The 26590-nt window shown below is 38.9% G+C and overlaps 1 protein-coding gene across 1 annotated transcript in view; it reads left to right on the top strand.

The window, feature by feature from the left end:
* The window catches only part of ROS1 (ROS proto-oncogene 1, receptor tyrosine kinase), a 95677-nt gene that overhangs the window by 5036 nt on the left and 64051 nt on the right, over positions 1-26590 (top strand). Inside the window, exons 4-16 of the mRNA XM_072965934.1 lie at positions 44-104; positions 11919-12067; positions 12727-12865; positions 15527-15728; positions 16385-16461; positions 17947-18069; positions 18235-18419; positions 19166-19263; positions 20172-20668; positions 22053-22265; positions 22994-23104; positions 24142-24320; positions 24892-25083. Coding sequence (XP_072822035.1) covers positions 44-104; positions 11919-12067; positions 12727-12865; positions 15527-15728; positions 16385-16461; positions 17947-18069; positions 18235-18419; positions 19166-19263; positions 20172-20668; positions 22053-22265; positions 22994-23104; positions 24142-24320; positions 24892-25083 — 2226 coding nt within the window. The remainder of the gene's footprint in view (positions 1-43; positions 105-11918; positions 12068-12726; positions 12866-15526; positions 15729-16384; positions 16462-17946; positions 18070-18234; positions 18420-19165; positions 19264-20171; positions 20669-22052; positions 22266-22993; positions 23105-24141; positions 24321-24891; positions 25084-26590) is intronic.

The raw sequence follows: 26590 nt of genomic DNA, 5'->3' as shown, positions 1-26590 counted from the left end.
AGTACAAAGGCTGCACTGACTGGCATGCTACTGTCTTCCACAGCGAGAATCCTGCGAGGTCGGCTGCAGCATTGGGGAAGGTGCATACGAAGAGGACGTGTTAGGTAAGCAGATGCATGCAACTGTTATTGAAAATAGTCCACACCACTCGAGGCACTTGTGCTACTGGAGGGCAGTGAGCCACCTCTTAAAATTTCTGTTCGTCTATGTCTCAGTATGATCTATCTATACGATATTGAATATATATATATATTTCAGTAACTTAGAATGTGAAAGCCATTTTGATAGAGCTTCAGCAAGACTCTTCTTTTAGAGCAAAATACGGGAACCAGCACATGACATGTTCTGTGGATGCAATCACTTCTGTCTTAACTAGAGGGACAAATGTGAATCCTGAGCACCTTGATGTCAGGAAATGCCACTGTTTTAATAAACTGAAAATGTAGAAGCATTTTATTTAATGCACAGTTCATTACTCAGCTAACAGGTATGCAGTAGAATGCCTACTCCAAGTATGGTGCCCTACAAGACTCTGGGAAATCTGCAGAACGTGTAGAAGTTATGCTTCTCAGTGTTAGATTTCGAGTCAATGAAGAGCTTGGGTGTTTACGTCTCTACCTCCCTCTGCCTTATTTCAGAGTAGACTGAGTGTGTCTCAGAGACTTTGCCAGAGCGTGTTAATTCTCTAGTGGTTTCTGAAGGACCAACACGTTGATAAGTTGCAGCCTGTTTCCTCTTACTGAGAGACAGATTATTCTTTCCAGAACAAGAGATGATTGGCTCTACCATAAGTTGTATCCCTTGTTTCAGTGGCTTGCTCCTTGCTCTCAATGGCTGATGGAAATTAGAAGGAGGAGCATGCCCTGTTATCCTGATTTGCTTCTGCCCTTTAGTGACCCACAAAAGACCCTCCTTGACATTTCTGTAGCGAAGTAGTGATATTACAATTTTTTCTTTCTGTGTAGCAGAAATTAGCTGTGTTTTCTATACTGTGAACTGAGGTTCCCCAAGGTATCACATCTGCTTCACAGGGAGGTGTGGAGCATTTTAAATATTGAGGAAAACACAAGGGTAGTAGACATCTGTTGGACATCGCTGGAACCACTAGCTAGAGATAGTTGACAGTATGAACAGTGGATTGCACTACATTTCTTTCTTTAATAGCATATCTTTGCAATGCTGTTTTCTTGGTGTTGCTGTGATAAAAAGCAAGTATAAGAAATTCAGTGTGGAACAGGAAATGAGGATGGTAGTGCCCAATCTGATCACAATATTTGAGAAGTTCTGGCTTCACTTCCTCTGAGTGCAATAGGCACACGGATCCCATTCATAGGCAATTATTTTTATTTAAGGATGAAATAAATATGTTACCTTGTCTTTCAATTTATTTGTTTTCCCAAACATCTAAGTTAATAGGACATGCATACTTAAGTTATAATGTTTAATACATGGAACTGTTAAGTGATTCTTTTGGTCGAGGAAGTCATGAAAAAATTATGGAGAAACTAAAGATGCCAGAACTGAGAAAGTTTGGGAAACTCTGATTTACATTATTTTCTTGTATTCTGAAATTATACTGCCAACTTAATTATACAGTTCTGTTAGAATACAAGTGTAATCAGTACTTTATTTCAAATTTCTCATTGGCTATGGATCATTGTCTATGTACTACTAACAAATGAGTTGTACCAACTCCAAAAATATGGCATTCGTGCTTACAGATTGTATCTTTGATTTGTTGTAATGAATCCTTTTGCCTGTATGCTTAAGACCCTGTTTGTCTCTAACATCTGGTGCTGGTCTGTTTGTCTGTGGATCTGCTATATTATTCTATTTCATATATACTCCATGCCCCTTTTCCACATGATGAGAATGATAATTATTAGTAATATATTAAAATAAAAATAATTACTATTTATTAGGCATTGATGAGTTAGACACAGTTCTAAGTAATATATAGGTTTCAGCTCTTTACGTCCTCAGAAGTATAAACATTATAATCATCATTTGACAGATGAGAAAAATGAGGCACAAGCTGTAAAAGCTTCTTTGGGGCTGCATAGCCAGAGAGGGATGTAACTTGAATTTTAACCCAGTTCTCTCATTCCAGAGCCTGTTCTTATCCACTCTGCTATGTACTGAAAGTAGTATATAGCTCAGGTTAGCTTCTCTTTCTCATTTGGCTCACTCCTGCCTTGATATTTTAGAATAAACCTGTCTTACCTCTGTTTTTCAATATGCATCACCATGGCTTTGAAACATGTCTTTATTTAACTATAAAATTTGCATTTACTTGTACTTATCTAATTCTAGTCCCTATTGTCCAGTTCTTAATTTACATCTTTTCTGATGCCTCCTGGTCCTTCTTCCTTGCTCTGCTGACAACTCTATCTCTGGACTCTTTAAGGATCCCACAGCTATTCCAAGCCCTGATATTAAGCATCTCACACCATAAAATGGGGAAAGTAGAACTGTGCTTTACTTGTACAGTTATAATACTTCAAAAGTGAACCCTAAGTGGAAGAATCAGCAGACAAGTGCTCTGCTAAGCCTCTCTGTGGGCTAAACTCTCAGATTATAATGGCTTTATTTTCTCTGGGTCACAGAGTATTTTTGTAGTGTGGACTTTAATTACTTCAGAGTCAGTTAGTTCAGATTCAGTATCAGTAGTGATTAGAATTATGTCAACTTTTCTTTTAACTGGAAAGAGATCATGGGAATATGTATTTAATCATTTAAGCTCCTCAAAAAATTTACCAAGCTTTCTGAACCAGGGTAGATTCTTTTCTATAAAAGAAAGTGTATCCTCTAAGTTTAGACAGAGATGCCTCCTTTTGCCACTTCCACGTAGTACTTGAAGTCCCAGCCAGAGCAACTAGACAAGAAAAAGGCATCCAAATTTGATGGATTCAACAAAAGGGATCCAAATTTGAAAGGAGGAAGTAAAAATTTTCTTTGCAGATGATATCGTATTCACAGAAACCCCTAAAGATACCACAAAATACTCTGTTAGAACTAATAAACAAATTCAGGAAAATAGCACTTGAAAATCAGTTGCATTTCTATACACTAATAATGAGCCATCTGAAAAGGAAACTAAGAAACAATTTCATTTGACAATGGCATCAAGAAGAGTAAAATACTTGGAATTAACTTAACCAAAGAGGTAAAGGACTTGTAAAATGAAAACTACAAAACATTTCTGAAAAAAGAAGACAAATAAATGGAAAGACACCCAACATTCATGAACTGAAAGACTTGGTATGTTGTCAAGATGTCAATACTACCAAAGCAATCTAAAGATTTAATGCAATCCCTATCAAAATTCTGAAGATATTTTTACAAAATGAAAGAACCATCCTACTATTCACTTGGAATCTCAAGGGACCCCAAATCCTGAAAAGAAGAATAAAGTTGGAGGACTCGTACTTCCTGATTTCAGACTTTCTACAAAGCTACAGTAATCAAAACAGTGTGGTACTGGCACAAAAACAGACACATAGATCAATGGAACAGGACAGAAAGTCCAGAAATAAATCACACACTTGTGGCCAATTAATCTACAACAAAGGAGGCAAGAATATACAATAGAAAAGACAGTCTCTTCAATAAGTGTTTCTAGGAAAATTGAGCAGCTATATGTAAAAGAATGTAATTAGAATATTCTCTAACACCACATACAAAAATAAACTCAAAATGGATAAAGACCTAATGTAAGTCCAGATCCTATAAAATATAGGCAGAACACTCTTTGACATAAATTTCAGCAAAATCTTTTTGGATCTGTTTCCTGGAGTAACGGAAATAAAAACAAATAAATGGGATTTAATTAAACATAAAAGCTTTTGCACAGCAAAGGAAACCATAAGAAAACAAAAAGAAAACCTACAGAATGGGAGACAGTATTTGCAAATGATGCAACTGACAAAGGATGATTTCCAAAGTATACAAACAGCTAAATATCAAAACAAAAAATCCAATTAAAAAATGGGCAGATCTAAATAGAAATTTCTCCAAAGAAGACATACAGATGGCCAACAGCCACACAAAAAGATGCTCAATATTGTTAATTAATAGAGAAATGCAAATCAAAACTACAGTGAGGGATCACCTCACACTGTTCAGAATGGCCATCATCAAAAACTCTACGAAGAAATGTTGGAGAGGGTATGGAGAAAAAGGAACCCTTCTACATTGTTGGTAGGAATGTAAATTGGTGCAGCCACTATGGAGAACAGTATGGAGGTTTCTTAAAAAACTAGAAATAGAGTTACCATATGCTCCAGCAATCATACTCCTGGGCAAATATCTGAAGAAAACTCTAATTCAAAAAGATACATTCACCCCAGTGTTCATAGCAGCAGTATTTACAACAGCCAAGACACAGAAGTAACCTAAATGTCCATTAACAGATGACTGGATAAAGAAATTATGGTTTTATATATATATATATATAAAACATATATATATAAAATATATGTATATTATATATATATTACTCAGCCATAAAAAAGAATGAAATAATGCCATTTGCAGCAACATGGATGGACCTAGAGATTATCATATTGAATGAAGTAAGTCAGACAGAGAATAACAAATATCATGGTATCACTTATATGTGGAATCTAAAAGATGATACAAATGAACTTATCTACAAACCAGAAATAGACTCACAGACATAGAAAAAAATTTATGGTTACCAAAGGGGAAAGAGGTGGGGAGGGATAAATTAGGAGTTTGGGATTAACAGATATGTATTACTATATATAAAACAGATAACCAACAAAGGCTTTCTGAATAGCACAGGGAACTACATTCAATAACTTGTAATAACCTATAATGAAAAAAACTTGAAAAAGAAAAGATTTATATATGTGTGTGTAACTGAATCACTTTGCTATACACCTGCATCTAACAAAACATTGTAAATCAACTAGTCTTCAATAAAAAATTAAAATAAAAAGATGCTCAACATTATTAGTCATTAGAGAAATGTAAATCAAGCCTACAATGAAATACCACTTCAAATCCATTCAGACAGCTACTTAACATAAAAAAAAAGCAAAAAACCTCAGAAAATGAAAAGTGTTACCAAATGCAAGTTCCTGCATGCAGTGAGGCCAAAAAATACCAAAACGTCAGAATTTGGAGCAAAGAAAGTTTTGTTGCTGGGCTAAGCAAGGTGAACTTGTGGCTCATGCCCCCAAAACCCTGGACCCCCCCAAAGGGTTTCAGCTGAGCACTTTTAAAGGCCAGCTGCAGGAGGGGCATCGCAGGCTGTGCACAATTCTCTGACTGGTTGATAGTGATTAGTCCTTAGACACAAGAAGGCCTCGGGGCTACGTGCTCATGATCATCAAGCAGTGAATTTCTTCCATTTGGTGGTGGCTTTTTAGCATCTGAGGAGACATGCACGATATACTATTATCTAGGTACTTCAGAGATATATATATATATATATATATATATATATATGTATATATATATATATATGTATATGTATAAAACAAGAGCTATTTGTCACTATATGTCTCCTTTTCTCTGCTAACATCTGATCTAAAGCAATTTTATTGTCTGAAAATTTAATAGTTACAAAAGGGGAGACCTTGAGGTCATAAGGTTGCAGCTGCCATCTGGCAGCAGATGCTGCTTTGGGAATGGCTGGTGGCATCCCAAGTATGACACAGCTCAGAAAATTAGAGTTCTCAATAATACAAGAACGTGTCTGAAATCACATCCACAATGGTCCCTCGTTTTACCATGGATGTCTGAACCACAGGTAGTCTATTCTGACTTTCAAATGCATTCCTCTCCTCAAGGCCAAAGCAGATGTATAATGCATGTCCAAAAGGCCTTATATAAAGTAGGCCCCCATGGTCGGTAAAGTTTAACTCAAACCATGTATAAGACAAAATGACTTCCCCATACCTCACTATGTGCAGATTTTTCCATCATTTCCCCTTCTGATTACCAGTCTTTCGATAGAAAGCATTGATGATCAAAATATCTGTCCCTTGATGCTAGGGTGGTGGCTCTTGCCCCAGGTTCAGATCATATCCCTTGGTGCTAGGTCTCCTTTATATTTGCCTAGTTATTCCTGTTGGGGGAATAGTAATCAGATATTATGAACAGGCTCAGAGGTATGTTAATGGGAAAATAATTTATAGGCCATACATTTTACCACTTACACCTGGTTGTTACACAAACATTGTATATGTGGTTCTAGCAATAGACTTAAGCAAGCATTTTATACATCATGAGCAGTTATACTCCGTGGCAACTCCATTAGAGAATTCCTAAACATTGGGGGCAGTATTGATAGGGAGACAAACATTTGGTAAAAAATTCAATTAGAAAACATAGATTAAAAGTCAGAAATATTTGAGACAAAACCAAAAAATTTTTACTGTATTCATCAGTTCACTCAGTCCTATGTAATTAACCCTGTTTACTAACAGTTTTATGAAATTAGAGTTTTCATTAGACTTTTAAAATCTCTTACCCAGCTTAGCAGTATGATTTAAAAGAAACCTGTACTTGTCAAAAGGTCCTTTTTATGAATCTCCTTGAAGATGAAACAGTTTTGCAAAGCATCAGCTTAACTGTCTATGAATGACAAAAGGGCAACATAAAAGATCTGATTACAGTGTTTTTGACAAAGAAGCTTAATCAAGCTGCTGTGACTTACATTTTAAGTTAACAATTAGAATTATGACTGATAGCATTATACCAGGACATGTTTAAAGTTCAGAAACTTTATATAATTTCTAGAATGTCCATATTAACAATGTTTATCCATAGTGTATACTCCAAGGACACTTATCACTCATTTGACAATGTTTCACGTGCAGTTCAACACACCAATTGTTACGGAAATGACAGGCCAGCCAAGAAACAAGCACCACTTGGAGGGCTGGAGTACTCAGATATATTCCGCCGGCGGGCTCAGAGGGGCTTCTGCTCCGAAGCTCTGAGCACCTCCAAGACGTGCGCATGAGGTTTTATAGGGTAAAGTACAAGCTTGGGGTCTTCGGCCAATAGGCATGGAACAGCTTTAGCAGCATCATTATCACAAAAGTGGAGGCAGAGAGGCAGCAAACCAACATTCCAAAGCCAGATATATAGCTTTGAAAATCCAGCTGGCTACCAAAAATACATGAACAGCAAACCAATACTAATTAACTTAGATTTACGAGTTAGTCCAGCAGAACTCAGACCAGTATTCCAATACTTAGATTTGTGAATTATCTTGTTAGCCCAGCCCAGCTTTTCTTTCATATTCTTAGACTTGTGAGTCATCTTGTTAGCCCAGCCCGGCTTTTCCTTCACACAACCAATCCTAGTCAGTTCAATACCCCTCTCTGAGATGTCTCGGGGGCCCTCTGAAGCATCCCAAAGCCAGGCGAAGTCAAAAGAACTTTAATTCAAACTAAATAGGAAATTTGTTAAAAATATAAAATAATTTCACACAATTGTTATTAGAAGCATTCTGAGTAAACTTGCTTTCTTAACAGAAAGGAACCAAATCTAGTCCTGCACCAGCCTACTTTTAATAACAAAATCCATTCACCTAATTAAGTTTAATTAATCTCAGCCTGACCATGCATAGAACTCTTGTCTGGGGCTCCCTTTCTACAAACTTCCTACAACCTTCTGTATCTGTCCTAGTGTGTCCTTTATTTTTCCCACCTAGAAACAGCCAGCTCTAAGATCAAACCATTTTCTTTTCCTTTAACAAAATGCAATTCCATTCCTCATACCTTTTTTTTAAACTCAAAACCTGTATCTTACTTTCCTCCTGTCTACCAAAATATGTCATTATTTTAAGAAGTAGTAATTATTTTATTATTTATTATTATTTTAGTAGTAGTAATTATTTAAATTACATATATAAATTGGAATCCTCAACTCTTAAAAAAATCTTAGTTTATAGCGAATGTTTCAGGATCTTATTTTGTTTGGAAATGACCTAGCTATTCAACTACTCAGTAAACTTCCATCATTTAATTTAGCACAATTCTATAATTTTAAAATACCAAATATCTAGAGAGATCATTTTTAAGTAGACAGTCCTAAAACATATTTATTTCTAAAGAGTTCATCTAAAAGCTCTTATCTCACTTGCATTTAATTCACTTATAAGAATTTCATCATATTGCTAATTTTTTTCTTTCTGCTGACAAACTCTGCAACAGAAACATGAACCTACTGACATTCAGAAAACCTAGGTACAGTAAAAGATATGTCTGTATTGATTATTCCAACAAGCTTAAGCTAGCTTTAATATCAGATATCAATTTAACATTGAATATTTCCCAGATCATATGAACCTGAAATTTGTTCTGTCTGGCTTCTCCTATACTTAGAAGTATTTAATTTGTAAGCACTTACTTTTAAGTCAATTAAATAGAGCTCATTTGCAAGTTAATTTTTTATATAAAGACAGAAATAGAGAGCTCACAGTTTTTCTGATTGAGTTAAAAAAAAATCTTTTTTTTCCCCTTGAGAGCTCAGGTAGATCATTTACATCTCAAAGGACAGGAAAAGAAATGCAAATTCCTCCTCTAACTGCTTTTACAAAACCCAACCATCCTGGCTATTTTCGGGGAATTTTTTTCCAGTTCCCAAATATCCACTTCAGTTTAAAGAAATAACAGTAATAGACAATTTTATATATATACAATCATTTATATATATTTTATCATTTATATATATAAATATATATATATAAAATATATAAAATCATTTGATCACATTCACATGCCTCACTTTCAGCAAGACCAGGAAGACATAACAGGATTTGGACTCAGGCACTGAGACAGGAAGGTAGACAGGCAGGCAGAAAGACAGACAGACAGACAGACACACACACACACACACACACACACACACACACACACACAGGCCTCGCCAAAATAAAAGCCAAAGTAATTGCAAAAGGCCCGCTTTGATATAATAGCAGAGCCATTAGGGGCCATTATTCTCCAGATTTCAGGGAGTACTGAGCCCACACAGTGTTATGTTAAAAAATATATTTTTTAATTTATCTCTTAGTTTTACAAAATATACTCTAGGGAAAATATAAAATGGAACAGAGCTCTGATAATCCATACTTAATTATTCATGGCCGATGTTTATCAAATATCAAGCAAACAACAAGTCAAAACTGTCTCTCAGGGTCACAGTTCCCCAGCCCCAAAAGGCAGGTTCCCAATCAATGCACCATCAATCCAAAAGGGGAGAACTCCAACCAAAGCCCCATCAGAGATGAAACTGAATGAATGTCTAAGGCTAGTTCTAAAAGGGAAAATCCCAACTGTTGTAGGCAAAGCCAATGCAATAGGGAAGGATACCCTGGTGTCATCACACTTGACCCCTGTTACCAAAGATATCTCAACAGGCCAGTGCAAGTACTGACACACACACAAGAAACAACACACTTGGTGATCCCACAAACAAAAGATCTGATAAGATGTAGCCCCAAAATTGCACTTCCACTCCCAAATGTAGGCTTCCAGAGTGGCCAGGCTCCTGAAAAAGAATGGACTCAGAGTGGCTCCCAGTGAGCCCAGAATGGTTCACTTCCTGGAAAGGAATGCGCCCAGATGCAGTGAATAGGGTTTTCCTGTCCTGCACAAGCCTGAGTGGCTCACCTTAAAAGAAGACACACAAAACACAAACAACTAATAAGCTGTGGCTGCACAGACAGACAATCAGAAGAGGTGTAATCTAAAAATTCCACTTTCACCCCAGACAGAAGCCTCCAAACAGACTGACCCAGCTCTTGAAAGAGAATGGACCCAGAGTGGCTTGCAATGAGCCCGGAGCCCACTTCCCAATGGAAATGAGCCCAGATTGAGTGGAGAGAATCCCCAGCCTGCACGAGCTGGAGCTACTCACCCCCAGGCGACACCGGGTGTGGACAGCAGCTCTAGATGTTTCTCGGCTCCAAACAGCCTTGTACTGGCGCGGCCAGTGCTAGTCAGGCAGAGTTCCACCCCTCAGTTCCCCAGAGTGAAGTGGGCTCCAGCAGCTGCTGGGACCCAGGGAAGGGGCTGCACTGGCCTGGGTCTACCTGCCACGGACACAGACTCCTCCTAGGCTGACTTTGCCGAGATTGTTACCAAATGCAAGTTTGTGTATTCAAGGCACAGTGAAGCTAAACAATACCAAAATGACAGAGTTTGGATCAGAATAATGAGAACGAGTGGTTCATGCCCCAAACTCGGAACTCGTCAAAGGGTTTCAGGTGAGCCTTTTTAAAGGCTAGCTGAGGGACAGGCCTCCCAAGGTGTGTGATTTGCTGTGCACAATTCTCTGATTAGTTAATGGTGATCAGTCCTTAGACATCAGAAGGCCTGGAGGCTACGTGCTCATGATCATCAAGCAGTTAATTTCTTCCATTTGGTGGTGGTGTTTAGCATCTGAAAAACGCAGGAAATACATGTGAGATACAATTATCTGGGTACTCCAGAGAGGAGCTGCAGGAGAATATGGGGGAGGGGTCTGTCCTGGGAAGGACTATAGGGTCCTGCTCAGTTACAAAACTGTTGACAAGGATGTGGAGAAATTGGAACCCTGTGCACTGCTGGTGGGAATGTAAAATGGTATAGCTCCTGGGGAAAATGTCATGGTGATTCCTCAAAAAAAATTAAAGATAGAATTACTATATGATCCAGCAATTCCACTTTTGGGTATATACTCAAAAGAACTGAAGGCAGAGTCTCAAAGAGATATTTATACACCCATATTATACTCCCATATTGAATTCACAATCGCTAAAACCTGGAAACAAACCAAATGTCCACTGACAGATGAATGGATAAGCAAAAAGCAATATACACATACAATGGAATATTATTCTGACTTAGAAGGGAAGGAAATTCTGACATATTCTACAGCATGAATAAATTTCGAGGACATTATGCTAAATGAAATAAGCCAGTCACAAAAAGACAAATACCATTTGATTCCACTTGTATGAGGTATTTTAAAGTAGTTAAAATTATAGAGACAGAATGTAGCATGGTGGTTGCCCAGGGAAGGGGAAAGAGAGCGGGAGTTATTGTTCAATGGTTAGTTTCAGTTTTGCAAGAAGAAAAGAGTTCTGGAGATGGATCGTGGTGATGGTTGCAACAATATAAATGTACTTAATACCACTGAACTGTAGACTTAAAAATAGTTAAGATAGTAAATTTTATGCCATGTATATTTTACCACAATACAAAATTCCAGAAAAACAAGCAAGCTAAAGCATTAAATTAGCACGATCTTGGAAAATAGAAAAAATAAAGATACTTTCATCCCAGTAGTACATACCATTCAGAATTCCAGTCCCTTATACAGTGCCTGAGAAGTAGCACCAATGACTATGCGTACCAACTGTAATGTCGCTACTGCTCAGAAGCCATGAAATATTTCACAATAAAAAACAGCTGAACATAGAATCCTTTAAAGTACAATTACTTGCACATATAAAAATAGTGTGTTGACAAGATGGGCAATAACTGTAGATCTATAGTGTAAAAATTTTAAAATGTCTTGGGATACATGTCCTGGGGTAATAGAGGGTTCTGTTGTTCCAGACATGCCCTTGGTACCCATCCCAGTAGCCTATAAAGAAGTGGAACCATAAGAGAAAACCAGACAGTCTCAGAATGCTCCCTGTTACCTGCCCGCAAAAAAACCCTATCTTCAAAGATAACAGTGTATTCTATGGGGGGAAAAGGTTGCCAGGCCAACTGGCTGATTTAAAAAAATATAAACCAATTAAAATTACGTGCATCAGATATGGTTCAGGTGAATTATTGAGGCAAAATGTAGCAAGAGGGTGCTGAGGGCACTAGATGAGGCAGGCACACTCTCTCCTGCCTCGACACACAGCGGGCATGGGGAATGAAATCTTGCTTTCTCCTCAGAAAATGCAGACTTCCCCACTGCACCCTTTGCTTCTTCCATTGGAAGCCACAGTGTGACACTGCGATGGAAATCTGCCAACATCTCTGGAGTGAAATACATCATTCAGTGGAAGTATGCACAACTCCGTGGAAGCTGGACTTACACTGAGGTATGAAACACTGTCAGTGGACCTAAACAGAGACTTTTTCTTCAAGTTACTACAAGTGCCAAATTACTACATATAATATATGTATAGAGATCTTCTAGAGAAGATTCAGACAGAAAATGAGTGGTTGGGTTACATGAACTTTGTCTCCACTACTCTTTATGCTAAACCTTTTAATCTTGAGGAAAACATATCATTGGACATATATATTATTTCTTCAGCACAGTATCACATAACCAACTACTCATACCACTTGTCATTATCTGCCCATCCCATTTAAAATGGTTCCACCTGGGATGATGGGCAGGGAGGTCAGCCAGGATGGTCCCTTTTAAGAAAAGCATGAGCAAGTTCAGAGAAAAAGAGTCCCAAGACACCACGTATATTAACATGGAAAAATTAAAGCCTTGAAGTAAATGCCAAATGATTGAATGCATAATTTTGCAGTTTGGAAGAAGGAAAGAATTTTTGTGTGAATTATGTAGAGTGATGTTGAGATGGCCCACCTCCAAGCTCCAGGCCTCCATTTCATCCGATCTGGCAGGCCCTGGGTCACCCTGTATCCCAAGGCCATCCATCATCTACAAACGAATCTGTGCTCTTGAGTTAAGTATACGGTGGTGATTCTATAAATGCTGATTTCTGATCTCTCATTGACCTAGGCTGTGTCCAAGCTCTCCTACGTGGTGGAGCCCCTACATCCGTTCACTGAATATATTTTTCGAGTGGTTTGGATCTTCACAGCCCAGCTGCAACTGTATTCCCCACCAAGCCCCAGTTACAGGACCCATTCTTATGGAGGTATGGCATGCTTAAGAATAAGGGATTATCCCAAAGCTTCGGTTTGGTTTGTTTTATGTTAAACAATGAAATACATTTAGTCCTTCTTTAATGGATCCATCCAACAACAGAATACCTAACTAGGTGCCAAGTGGTGTTCTAGGTGCTCACCCTATCTCTGCGATCAAAGCAAAACCCTCTGCTCTTGCGGAGCCCACATACTGGGGGAGGAGAAATAGTCTAAGCTGGAAACCTAATAACTGAGGAAAGTATATTCTAAGTGGGAAGACGCAGGGAGCTGTGGTAAGAGGAACGTTTTGAGCAGGGTCTGCCCTTTAAAAACGGACAGCCTTTCAAATAAGGTGGTCAGAATAAGCCTCAGTAAGCAGTTAGGAGTTATGGAAGGTTTTAAAGATGAGCAATTGCTTTGAGTGCTCCTTCAAAAGATCATTTTGGCGATTACGCATAGAAAGGATTGAAGGAATGAGAGAGACTGGAAAGTAACAGAGAGAGAGACCAGCTAGGAGGTTGTTATAATACCTAAACATTTGATTATAGATAATTTTTAAAAATATCACATACATTGGAGTGTTTTCTGATTTCTTCTTTCAAAGATGTGACTTCTTTACCAGGAAAAAAATTTAAGCCTAGAGCCTTTGAGGGAGGTGAATACCTGGGGCAGAGACTCAGGAAAGGTTGCTGGTGCCCTCCCCCTCAGACTTAGCTGAGGGGACTTGGGACGGTTTATTCTAGATGTTAGATGTCCCTACCCCTCAGTTCCAGACATTCAGCTGCGCGCAGAGACCCTCACGCTGAACTAAGCCTTAGACCTGCGCATAGCTGGACAGCTGATGGTGCTGGTGGAGGCATTTTCTGTCCTCCCTGATTCGTGTCCTCTTCTTGCTTATCAGATGCTAGGATGTGTGTGGCCACCCCTGCTGATTATTCTCTGGCCATCCTTAGAACCTCAGGTCAGACATAGGCCATGTTTGAAATGCTCCAGATCAGAGTAGAATCCGTGGATTCTTTGTTCAGAGCAATGCTTCATGTACTCCAACAGTGGTGGAACATTTTCCAGTGCTGGAGGGTCCAGGGCCCATGACTAGTCAAGTCAAAATAATGAAGAAGTCAAATTTTGCTTTCCATTTCTGGGCCTTTCTGTGGATATGCAAGCCCACATACCCTCCAGGCAGGCCAGACCCTGTACTGAAGGTTCTTCCCATGGATAGCACCTCACGCTTCAAGTCTCTCTCACTTTTATAGCCACATTAAAACTTACGAAGTTATCTGTTTTGTGTTCCATCACTTCATGGCTCTGTTCTCTTTTAGCTATGAAAAATATATAATTTTAGATGGTATTATTGCCTTTTAATTGGAGCCCTTATGAAGATAACTTCTTAATCAGGTGGAATGGTTATAGGCAAGGAATACCTTGCTTAACCTGACCAGCCTTTCACGGAAGATTTTTGCGGGAGGAGATTTGGACAATAATCACAGCTTGTCATGTAGGTGGCACCTAATGTCTTTGAAGTGGAGCAGGTGATAACTGGACATTGACCTAAAGAGTTAGGTTTTCTGACATCCTGATTCTAATTCAGTGGGAGATGTTTCTTTCTTCCCTGTTCACCAGGGTGACTGAGTACATGGAGCAGAGGACTGATGCCATGATGTCTGTGTTTGCCAAAGATCGGTCTGAGGGTAGGGGCAGAACTGTATGACAGAAAAGCTGAGACATCAGTGCAGAGACCTTTTTAAAACTCATCCAGGGTGAGGGCTGAACTGTCTCATTTCTCCCGACTCTAATGAGTCAGGGGTGAGGCAGAGCATTTGCCAAAATTGTTCAGAGGGAGAGAAGTCTGCTGAAGAGCAAAGTGACACCACAGTCCTTTCTACAAAAAGAGGAAATAAATAGGTGTGGTTTCTGGGCATGGGAGATACGGAAAGCAGTGTACGTGGGGTGGAAGAAGGACTGTTAGATCATTTGTTTTCCTTTCTGTTCTTTGCCACTTAGGTAGCTCCTGAAGTCTAAGGGCGAGTGCTTAGTTAGCTAAAGCATGATCCTTTAATTCCCTGCAAGGCACAGTCCTCCTGGATTCCAGGGGACCTTGGGAACTGGGGAAAGGAAAGTAGAGCCTGGGTCAGCAGTGCTGAGGCCAGCAGGGGTGAAGTGGACTGTTCTAATTCAGGCTTATCTAAATCCCTATCTTTAGCTGGAACTAGTCTGGCCACAGCACTCCAGTGAGGGAAGAGGCCCCAGGACTTCTTTCAACTCTTGTTAATCATTGACTCCAGCTCTGTTACAGATTCTCTTCTCCTTACTAACCTGGTTCCATCCTCCGTTTTAAGTCATTTAGATCTCTAGAGATTTTTGACAACTTTTTTTATGGAACATGTATCCTATTTGCACACTTCCACATTTAATTTTATTGCATAAATTAGAAGTGAGGAAAATAATGTTTGAAAGCCTCCCTTAGCAAAGTAGCCAACTGGTGTCATTTAGGGGTTGGGAGTTGCAATTCATAGATATATTACCACCTTCTCTCTATCTCACACTTATTATTGTGAATATTAACAAAATATTTCATGCATGCCAAGTTTTCAAAAAAGAAGACTTTTTCCCCATCCTCTCTGCATTTTCCCCTGTGCATTTTCTGCTCACAGTGTCACCGTTATCTCTTCCAGTTCCTGAAACTGCTCCCCTGATTAGGAATATTGAAAGCTCAAGTCCTGACACCGTGGAAGTGAGTTGGGCTCCACCTCAATTCCCAGGTGGACCCATTTTGGGTTATAACTTAAGGCTGATCAGCAAAAATCAAAAATTAGATTCAGGGACACAGAGAACCAGTTTCCAGTTTTACTCTACTCTAGCAAGTACCACCTACAGGTAAGATTTAAGTGGTTCACGAAAAATGTAACCAGTGTGGGTGTGGGCATGATAATTAAGAAATATGGCTAAAAATTAATTTAATTGTATTTTGAGAAATCCCATTGAATTTGTACTGTTGGTTTGAGGTGATTGTGGTTTTCCTCAAGTTTGTATGCTTCTATTACACCATCCTAAGTAAAAACATTCTTGAGCATTTCTATTGTATTGAGATAAATATAAATATGGGTTAATAAATATGGGCTAAAGAAGACATCATAAACACCAGAAATACCATTTCTTCATTTGATCCAACATGAAAAAAGTAAGGAGGGAAAATTCTGTTAACAGTATTTTTGTATTAACTTGTTAAGGGGGTTATTTTATTATCGTTAGCTTTTCTAGCATTCACTAAGACCTCTTTAAATTAGGGCATCAGTGAGGGTCATGCAGATAGCAGAGTTCAGTTTTTGACCTTGGTGACCCTGAACTATTCTATGGGGAATGCAAACAAGGATGTGATTGATGGTCATTTTAGTGCTGAGCAGTGCAACCAAGTAACCAGATACATGCATTACCACATGGTCCTTTAAATAGAAACGTTATTGCTCATATTTTTATCTCATGTTCACAGCATGCCATGTAAAAAACATCTCTCCAAACTGTTTTTGGAATAGGTTTTCTATTGCAGCAGTAAATGAAGTTGGTGAGGGGCCGGAAGCAGAATCTAGTATTACCACTTCATCCCCAGCAGGTACAGACCGGGGACGCGCCTTTGGTTACAAGGGAACTAAGGGAGTGGCAAGGGTGGGCTCAGATCTCAGAGGTCCTGTGTCATCTGGTATGCCTCAAGACCCTAACTGTTCTGTCCAAATGGACACTGTCTTTTGAGTACTAGGTAAGTTTTCAATTTTAAGTGAGTCCCAGTATTTGACCAATCAATGTAAGTTGTTAGATGAAAAGTTTTCACACTAGAATTTAAATTTTTTTTAAATTAGGGATTAAAAATGGCCTCAAGTAAACCCTTGGTTTCAGTTAAAATCACTAGGGATTATGATTCTCATTTATACACTTATGGGACACATATATCCTTTCTGCCCTAACCTCCATTTTATATTATGTATCATCATTTAAAAACCTTTTTAAAAAATTATCATTTAAAAAAAACACCAGTCTCCCTAAGATTTTAAAATATATCTGGACTTAATAAGTTACATTTTACCATTTGGATATTCAATCTATCAAATCAGGTTTGTTATAATTTTGCAAGTACCATTTTTTTCTTTTGGCTTTGGAATTTTAACCATTGTATGGAGAGACTGAATGCTTACTGCATGATGTCCATCTGAGAAAAATAATAAAAGAACATGCTTTCTAAGAAGCACCAGAAATACTTGGGTGAAGCTAGTTAAAAGAGTTTGAAATAACAGACAAAGATCCTGAATTCTAGGAGCCAGTTTTCTGTTTTCTTGGGAAATTCATGTGCTGACTTGACCGCCCTTTCCCCTAATCTGCACATGCGTGCAGATGCCAGTGGGTATTAAATGTCATCTACCACTAGCCTTTGGTTTTTTTGGCTGTTACTAGAGTCTAGGAAAGAAGAGGTATTTTTGTTATGCAAGAAGCATCCGAAGGGCAAATTAAATATAGAGCAGGCTTAATATTGTTGTTATTGTGATTATTGCATAACATTTATCAATTACCCTAAAAGTGCTCATCCACGCATGCTGCGTCCGTCTTCAGTTGAACAGGACGTCAAGCAGAGTTCTGCAGTCCTCAAATTTCATTCCTCCAAGGACTTTTCTCCTGCATCAAAGGGAGAGATTATTGAAGACAAAACAGAGACAACCAAGGTCTAGCTATATGTGTGTGTTATGTAACATCCCCCTCTAGCTTGGGCTGGACCACCTCTGCCAGCCAAATTCCCATGGCTGAGGATAATAAGCTGAGCTCCAACTGGAACAAGGTGGTTGAGAATGGTGATACTGCATGTGATGTTATCTTGAGGGCATTTAGGGGCACATACACAGAAATTCTACTTGACTGACATTGCACTTCCCACCCTAATCATAGAATAATGTGATTTATATCACAGTCAAAATACCCCAGTGCCTTCAGAGATAATCTGACCAGCCTCTTCCATGTGCTAGTCCCCTTGCTTTGAAGGTGGTATTGATCTTTTTTGTGTCAATGTGCATATGGTTGATCTATCTGATGATAAATTGTGGTATTGTTTTAGTTCAAGAAGAGGAACAGTGGCTCTTTTTATCCAGGAAAACTTCTCTAAGAAAGAGATCTTTAAAGCATTTAGTAGATGAAGCACATTGCCTTCAGTCAGATGCTACACGCCATAATATTACAGGTCAGTGTAATAGAGAACAGTGTTTCCGTAGTGTGAAAGGAAAGATCCCGGGTGAATGCAATTTTAATCCCATTATTAAAGATTAAAGAAATACATTCTCTTTCATGTAAGTGTTTTTTCTGGTTGCTATGTAATGACACACATGTATTTGCATGGCTCTTCCAGGAATATCAGTTAATGTCCACCAGCAAGTTGTTTATTTCTCTGAAGGAATGCTCATATGGGTGAAGGAAGCTGCCAATATGTCTGATGGGTCTGACCTGAGAATTTTTTACAGAGGTTCAGGATTAATTTCTTCCATCTCCGTAGACTGGCTTTATCAGAGAATGTATTTCATCATGGATAAACTGGTGAGTCTGAGAACAACTAGATATTGATAGTCTTATGATTATCTTGGTATATTTATAAGTAACATAATTCTTTATTTCATTCAGTAAATACTCATTGAGGGTTGATTGTGTTTTAGACTCTAGGTTAGCAATGAATTGTAGATCTAGTCTTCAGGAGGGCCTAGACTTTATCTAGTATTAGTCCTGACCTACCAGTCAGTCACCTTTACTGTGATTTTTCAGAGCCATGAGTTTATACTAATGATAATTCATTTTCCATAACATAGTGGTGGTACCTGAATTATCACTAGGTGAGACTGTCCACCGTGATCAAAATCAGCTGCAAGCATCTTACATTCTATAATAACCATGGGTAACTTTTGTAGGATTCTGAAAATACAGGTTTACTGAAATCTTTGAGAAGACACAGTCTGGATGTGTTTCAAGTTTGCTTCTTTGACAGGGACAGGCTAATCATAATCACTATGGCTGGAAGCCCATCAGCTTGGATACAGCTTAAATATTAAAAATAGTTGAGTGCCTGCCTCCACAAGCCAGGAGAATAGGTACTTGTATTTCATCGACACCAAGAGGATATGAACTCATTAGAATATAGGATATAAAACTGGCTTTTAAGGGATTTTTTTTTTATGTTTTCAAAAAGTGCTCAATGATTAGCAAAATTCTAAGCACAGAATAGATACTCAAGAAATGCTGGCTGGCCAAAGTGAGTGTAGAACTAATCCTACTGATGTACTTTTCTCTAGGTATGTGTCTGTGATTTAGAGAACTGCTCAAGCATTGAGGAAATTACTCCTTCCTCCATTATTGCACCTCAAAAAATTGTGGCTGATTCGTACAATGGGTGAGTGTTAGCCTGGTCAATGTGAATTCTCTTCCTTTGGCAAGAATCTTGGGGACACTTGCTAATAGCACCTTAGTACCAGATAAGAAGCCAATCTATGTATCTTCACATTTAATCAAATCCAAGCAAAGTTTTCATTCTATAGAGCCAAGAAGATATTTCTTTCAAACTTGATCCACAGCTTTCCTAGGTAAGTGGTTTTCCTTTCTCCTTCAAAGTAAAATATGGGCACGTGGGAAAGACCTCTTGCCCGAGATTCAGGGACCTGGTTCCAGTTCTGAGATTTGTCACTATTTTACAGCACAACTCAGGGTCTTATTTCGCCTCAGTGCTCCCCATAGAAGCCCTTCCTGCCTCTCCTTCCTCTTTTCATTGCACTGTTTCTTTTACTGAGCAAATCAACACCAGTTCATTTTTCTGGTTTAGTTCTCACATCTCTCAGGAGGCTGGTTTAGAGAGAATGCTGCTAGCATCCACTTCAGGAAACAAATTGATGGTTAATAACAAGTTAAAATTTGACATTACAAATAACTATTTTTCCATGCCACAAAAGAAATGGACACATTTTAGCTCAGTTTTGGAGTAGGACTTTGAGAAGTAACTTCGTGTCTGTGACCTTTGCTTTACCCATCCGTGTGGGGAAGACAATAATACCCAGTAGGGTATTTTGAGCATGAAATGAGGTATTCACTGTGAATGAATTATATGATCTCCAAATGCTCATTAATGTGAAGCAAAGCATATCTTTAGTAAATACCTTTACCAGTTTGCACCGTGGTGAACCCTGTCCTTATCGACTCTGGAGGTAGACGGTTCTGATTGCCCTATAGGTTAAAGCAATGGGCTGAGACAGTTACTCATGCACCCTAGCACTGAATCACCCCAGGCTTCTTTTGCCTCTGTGTCAGGTATATCTTTTATCTCCTGAGAGACGGCATTTATAGAGTCAATCTCCCTGTGCCCTCTGGTCGGGACTCAGAAGCCATGCATATTGTGCAGAGCTGCACATTAAAGGACTTTGCAATAAAGCCGCAGTCCAAGCGAATCATTTACTACAACGACACCACCCAAGTCTTCATGTCAACCTTTCTGGACGGCTCCGCTTCCCACCTGATCCTACCTCACGTCCCCTTTACTGATGTGAAGAGCTTTGCTTGTGAAAACAATGACTTCCTGGTCACAGATGGCAAGGCCGTTTTCCAACAGGATTCTTTGTCTTTTAATGAGTTCATTGTGGGATGTGACCTGAGTCATATAGAAGAATTCGGCTTCGGCAACTTGGTCATCTTTGGCTCGTACACCCAGCCGCACCCCGTGCCGGGCCGCCCGCAGCAGCTCTCTGTGCTGTTCGGCTCCCACCAGGCCCTGGTTCAGTGGACGCCCCCAGCCCTCGCCATCGGAGCCAGTGAGTGCCCTGGCCTCAGCTGGAAGGAGGGGGAAGCTTGAAGGGCTTGACATTGCAACTCAATTTTGAGAACCCACATGTGACCATTGAGTCATCAGCCAAAATCACTACGTAGCTCACACACACATGCACACACACAAGCACGCACAAAGTATTTACACATTTGTCCTGCATTTGTTAGTTTTGTGTTAAGAGAATCTCTGTATTTCCCAAGTACACTCCAACAGAATTGTTGGAGCATTTATTGAATGTTTCCTGGGAGCCAGGCACTGATAGTCCAGTCTGAGGGAATATATCAGCCCAGGGGGATGGAGCTCTGGGGTTGAGATTTTGTACCATAGAGATCTTAACGTGAATTTGAACAACTCCTTAAGACTCTGTGGACTTGAATTTTCATCTCTGGAGAGGCTGTGGTTGGTGGATATGCAGGTGGGCTTCGGAGCCAGCCTGCATGGATCTGAAGGCTGGTCTTGCCATTTATTAGCAGAATGACCCTGGACAAGTTACTGAACCACTCCGTACCTGTTTCCACTACTGGGAAATGAAAATATTAATTATAACTTTCTATGAGCTCTTCATTCAGACTAAATTAAGATCCATGGGTAGAACACTTAGGACAATATCTAGCACAGAGGTTGGCACATTTTTCCTATAAAGGAAAGACCAGGCAGTAAATATTTTTCAGCTTTGTGGGTCATATGGTCTCTGGAATAGCGACTCAACTTGGCTTTTAGAGAATATGTAAATAAATAACTGAAACAGCCATAGATAATATGTAAATAAGTAGCTGGCTGTGTTTCAGCACAACTTTATTTACAAAACCAGGCAGTGAGCCCTCTAGGTCACTGTGGGCTGCAGCTTGCCGAGCCCTGGTCCCCTAGAGTGTTTAGCAAACACTGGCTAATCTTTACTTTAAGACTAAGATAATTATGCCTGTTTGCTATATATTTCAAAGATGGCGGAAAACAAATAAGCAAAAGAAATTTTTTTTTCTATTGTTTGGGCTCCTAGGAGGGAGATGCTATCAATACTGGGAATTATATTAGAGGTTCGTCATTAAGCATTTGTTTAGTAGGAGCTTGTATAGGACACCCCTCTGATGGTTCCATGCAGCCAATCAGACAGCACGGACTGAGGAAGAGTAGCCTCCTATTTGTTGGGCATGAGATCTCCTTTGATGGAGCAAATTGAATGTCATGGGTGGAACAGCCACTGTCCCCTTCATATCACAAGTTAACCCTGGTAATTAGGGGGCAGCTAGTAGGCAGCCTGCTCAATTATCCTTCCACTCAAGGCGAAGCTATAGATGAATTTACTGACAAGCTTCTGTTTGCGCTTGCTGATGTCGCCCGAGTCAGTAATACTGTTTAACTCTTCCGATTAGGCCCTTCCGCTTGGCAGAACTGGACTTACGAGGTGAAAGTGTCAACCCAAGACTTTCCTGAAATCACTCACGTTTTCCCTAATATAAGTGGGACCATGCTTAATGTACCCAACCTTCAGAGTGCTACGAGATACAAGGTTTCTGTGAGAGCGAGTTCTCCCAAGGGGCCCGGCCCTTGGTCAGAGCCCTCAGCGGGGACTACCCTGGTACCAGGTGAGAACACGTTCTTGATTCTGTGTACTCCTGTGACCTTTAACCATCCTCACCTTCAGTGTGGTAGAGAAGGGTGCCTTGACCCCTTGGGTATGTGTTTATTCTCTGAGATTAGGAAAGCAAATAAAGCACTGTGTGGTATTTATGTTTCTAACCTGCTATTTTAAACGTTCCAAGATGTTTCTGAACAAACGATATAATGTCCTTCTTCATGGTTTTCACCTTTCTCGTGGTTTACTAAGCAGTATCGTTCCTTGAACTCTGAGGTTCTCGGTGAGAGAAGTTGAGGGGCTGTGACTCATGCTGAGTTCCATCCTCTTGGCTGAAAGAAAACGGGAAGATGACTGACCCACTTATACCACTGTTATTGCAATTGCTTCTGGGTGCTCTGAATAGGACCACGGCAACCAATCGCCTAAGCAAAAAAAAAAAAAAATTCTGCCATGACTATGACATTGCTGTTGAGGCAACATCACCACACATTCCTCTTCACCTTCAATTTCAAATAGTTACATAAAAATCAGAAAGTATGTTTAATATGATAGATGATTCTGCTAAGCATATATAATTACTCATATCCTTCCAGGGTATTTTTCAAAAATGTTGATTTACAGTATAAAGGAAATCTAAGGCATAAGATGTATACCTAAGAAGTGGGCTTTCTGTGATACTTCTTTCAATTTTTTTCTCTTCTTCTTCTCCTTCTTCTTCTTTTTTTAACTAAACAGCTACAGAACCACCATTTATCATGGCTGTGAAGGAAGATGGGCTTTGGAGTAAACCGTTAAATAGCTTTGGCCCAGGAGAATTTTTATCCTCTGATATAGGCAATGTGTCAGGTAAACACCAAGTCCCCTGTACACTTGGATGACAGGTTTCTACTCATAAGACTTTCTGAGCTAGTCATCAAATCAAAACAATTGAGTGTTTTGCTATTAGGTCAGTAATGAAAGGAAAAAATATTGACTGAACTATAGTGCCAGTGACACTGTTAAGAAAATGTCAATTCTTGAGTAGGAGTGCTATTTATTATTTCACAGAATGTGAGGTTATTTAATGATTTAGGTGTATTTCAGGAAGGCTTTGATATACTTCTCATGTATTTTAATCTGTCAGTGTCATCTCACAGTTAACAACCTATCTTGCTCCATGAAGTCGGCTATAGTTAAGTAATTTATCAGGAGTTTTCTGTAAGACTGGAGCATAGAATAGCTGTGTGAAGTTCTAAATAAAGTGTTAAGATAGAATTTTGTGATGAAGAAGATTAAGTAACAAATGAGTACTATTGCCTAGAAGACAAGAGGATGAAGTCTTCATTCTAGAATGGTACAACAGTGATCTTACCCGAAGGTGGCATCTCCTGGAATTATCTAATTATCTGATCTCTTTGGCCATTAACAATATCACAGCATTTCTGACCACCATTTGAGCTGGACTTTGGGGACAGTGTGGTACTAATGGGAAGAGTGATGCTTTGATATTGGCTTGCATCTGGGCACCTCCTCTTTTCATCTGTGAGACCTTGGGTAGAATAGATAATTTCAGAGAGTCTTGGGTTTGCCACATCAAAAATGGGGATGATTTTCACCTCATAGCTTTGTTTTAAGAGTTAAGTGTGATATGTAAAGGTGCCTAGGGCAATGTTTGGCAAAGAGGAGATGTTCAATGAATATTAGTTCCTCTCTCTAGTTCCAGGGGTTAAGATTTGGGGATAACATTATTGAAATATCCTTGACAGATCCCTGAAGTTCTAGTGACTATCTCTGTTAGTATGTGCTTTAACATTATGTTGAGGTACACGTGTGATTTGTTGACTTGCCATGTTTACATTGGCATACCTGAAAAAATGACCGCTATCAATTCACTTTGTTTTGAGACATGGACTGGTATAACAACAGCCTCTACTACAGTGACACAAAAGGTGATGTTTACGTGTGGCTGCTGAACGGGACGGATGTCTCAGAGAATTACCACATACCCAACATTGCAGGAGCTGGGGCTTTAGCTTTCGAATGGCTGGGTCACTGTCTCTACTGGGCTGGAAAAACATATGTGGTAAGTGAAAGTCTGGCATTCTGGGAGCTCTTGAACAATGCTCACCCACTTCAGTGACCTGAATATCATTTTCATGATTTTTTTCATACCTGGGTACCACTTATGCTATTAGTTATTTAATATTTGTCTCTAAACCTACTCATTTTTCAATTAAAATGGATTTATGTGTACAGGAAATTTTATATCACTATTTGGTGTATTAGTTATCTGTTTCCAATGATATCTTAAAATAAATCTATTAAAATGTTCACTAGTGGGGTTACTGTCTTGGAGGAAGATGGCCCACCTAGCAGTGTGTTGATTGACTGTATGATTACCAAGTATTTTAACTCAAAATAAATTTATCTCTGTTCTCTTTAGAGACTTGAAAAGGAATAAGCTTCCTTATAACTTGTAACTTTCTTATAACTGTTTGTGATGTTTCCAAGGCTAGGCACATAGGGCCAATCTATATTTGTGGTTGAACAAATGAATAGACAAAGGCAGTAATTTACTAACAATTGCAATAAACTACTCAGAAATAATGATGCCATTTGAAAATCATCAACTGACTCATGATTATGTTTTATAGATACAAAGGCAGTCTGTGTTGACAGGACACACAGACATTGTGACCCATGTGAAGTTGTTGGTGAATGACATGGTGGTGGATTCTGTTGGTGGATATCTCTATTGGACCACACTATATTCAGTTGAAAGCACCAGGCTAAATGGGGAAAGTTCCCTTACACTACAGGCGCAGCCATGGTTTTCTGGGAAAAAGGTGACAGATTAAAAATAAGATCTGATCATTTAATAATACTAAACAGTGCTATTGTACAGGTATAATACTGTTCCTGCTTACGGTGAATTAGTTATGGTAGAATCTGAAAGGAAGTACTGTTACGGTAAGATCTTGGTACAACCAAGATTTCTCTAAGTCTTACTTGATTGTCGAAATTGATAAAATACATTAAAATATACTACGGAGATTTTTATAGTCTGCTTTACTTTGAATGGGCTCACTCTTTAAGAACATTTTAACCTCTGTCTGCTTTTACAGTCTTCAGGAATTCTACTGGATATTTTAGAGCTTCCTGTTGGGAGACGATTAGGTATTTTATTTTCAATCAATTTTTGGTACTGACTGCTTTAAAAACTGTGGGACTTCTAGGAAAATTATTTGACTTCTCTGTGTTTGTTCCCTTATCTGAAAAATGGGAATATTAACAATTGTCCTACCACTTAGAGTTGTTGTGAAGATTAAAGGGGACAATTCTTGGGAAGTAGTGAGGATAGTTCCACGCACATGATAACCATCACTCAATTGTTAAGCTCGTATTTTTAAAATTCAATCTAACAATACACTGTTATAGAAATGTTTCTTAAACAAATGTTATTTTTACTTCCTCATCATCTGGAAGCAATAACTATTTTTCTTGATCCCTTTAAGCTTCCTTCTAGCTAGCCATATACATTTCTGAATTTTCTTTTCTGATTGTCATAATAATATGTCTACTGTAGAAAATATAGAACTTACAGAAAAGCATGAAGAAGAAAGAAATATTCATACTATTTCTACCTAGGATATTTCTTAAAATTTTGTTAGTTTTTAGCCTTTTTTGCTGCCAATGGAGATAAAATATGCTTAACACAAATACACCAACAAATTGTTGAGTCACTTGATTCTCAATTCCAAAGAATATATCAGTTATAATTCCTAAGGTTTGCATATACAGATTATAACACAGATATTTAAAAGAAGTAGAAATTTACACACCATATCCAGAGATTAATCATCCTTGTCAAGTAATGTTAACAGCCCTTAACTCTATTTTGGGGTTACTTGAGTCTGAATACAAAGATAGTATTTTTTATGTCTCAATAATAAATGTTAGGGGAAAAAACTTTTATTTTTGTAGAAGCATATTAAAGATAACAGTACCTCAGGAGGAACTTTCTATCCATCCCTGAGGCTTTTGTCGGTAATCTCTCCGCAGTCACTATCTGGTTGTTGGAGGTATTTCTACTCAGGATCGCTCTGGAGTGGCCCTGGGGACTTTTCTGTAAATGAATGAATCATTAAATTTCTCAGCATGTTTGGAGAAATACACTTTTCTTTAAAATCCCACTCCAAATCCTCTCACAGGCTGGCTGGTGGTGTTGGTGCTTGTGCAAATCTGGGCTCTGGTTCCGTGGTTTGATGTCTTATTTATCTGCCTCTATTGATGCTCATGGGTATTCTGAAGAAATATGATTTGCTCTGAGCAAAGCTCTCCATCTCACTTTCG

The sequence above is a fragment of the Vicugna pacos genome, chromosome 8 (assembly GCF_048564905.1).
Source record: "Vicugna pacos chromosome 8, VicPac4, whole genome shotgun sequence".
NCBI lineage: Eukaryota > Metazoa > Chordata > Mammalia > Artiodactyla > Camelidae > Vicugna > Vicugna pacos.
This window is presented reverse-complemented; position numbering and strand designations above follow the sequence as displayed.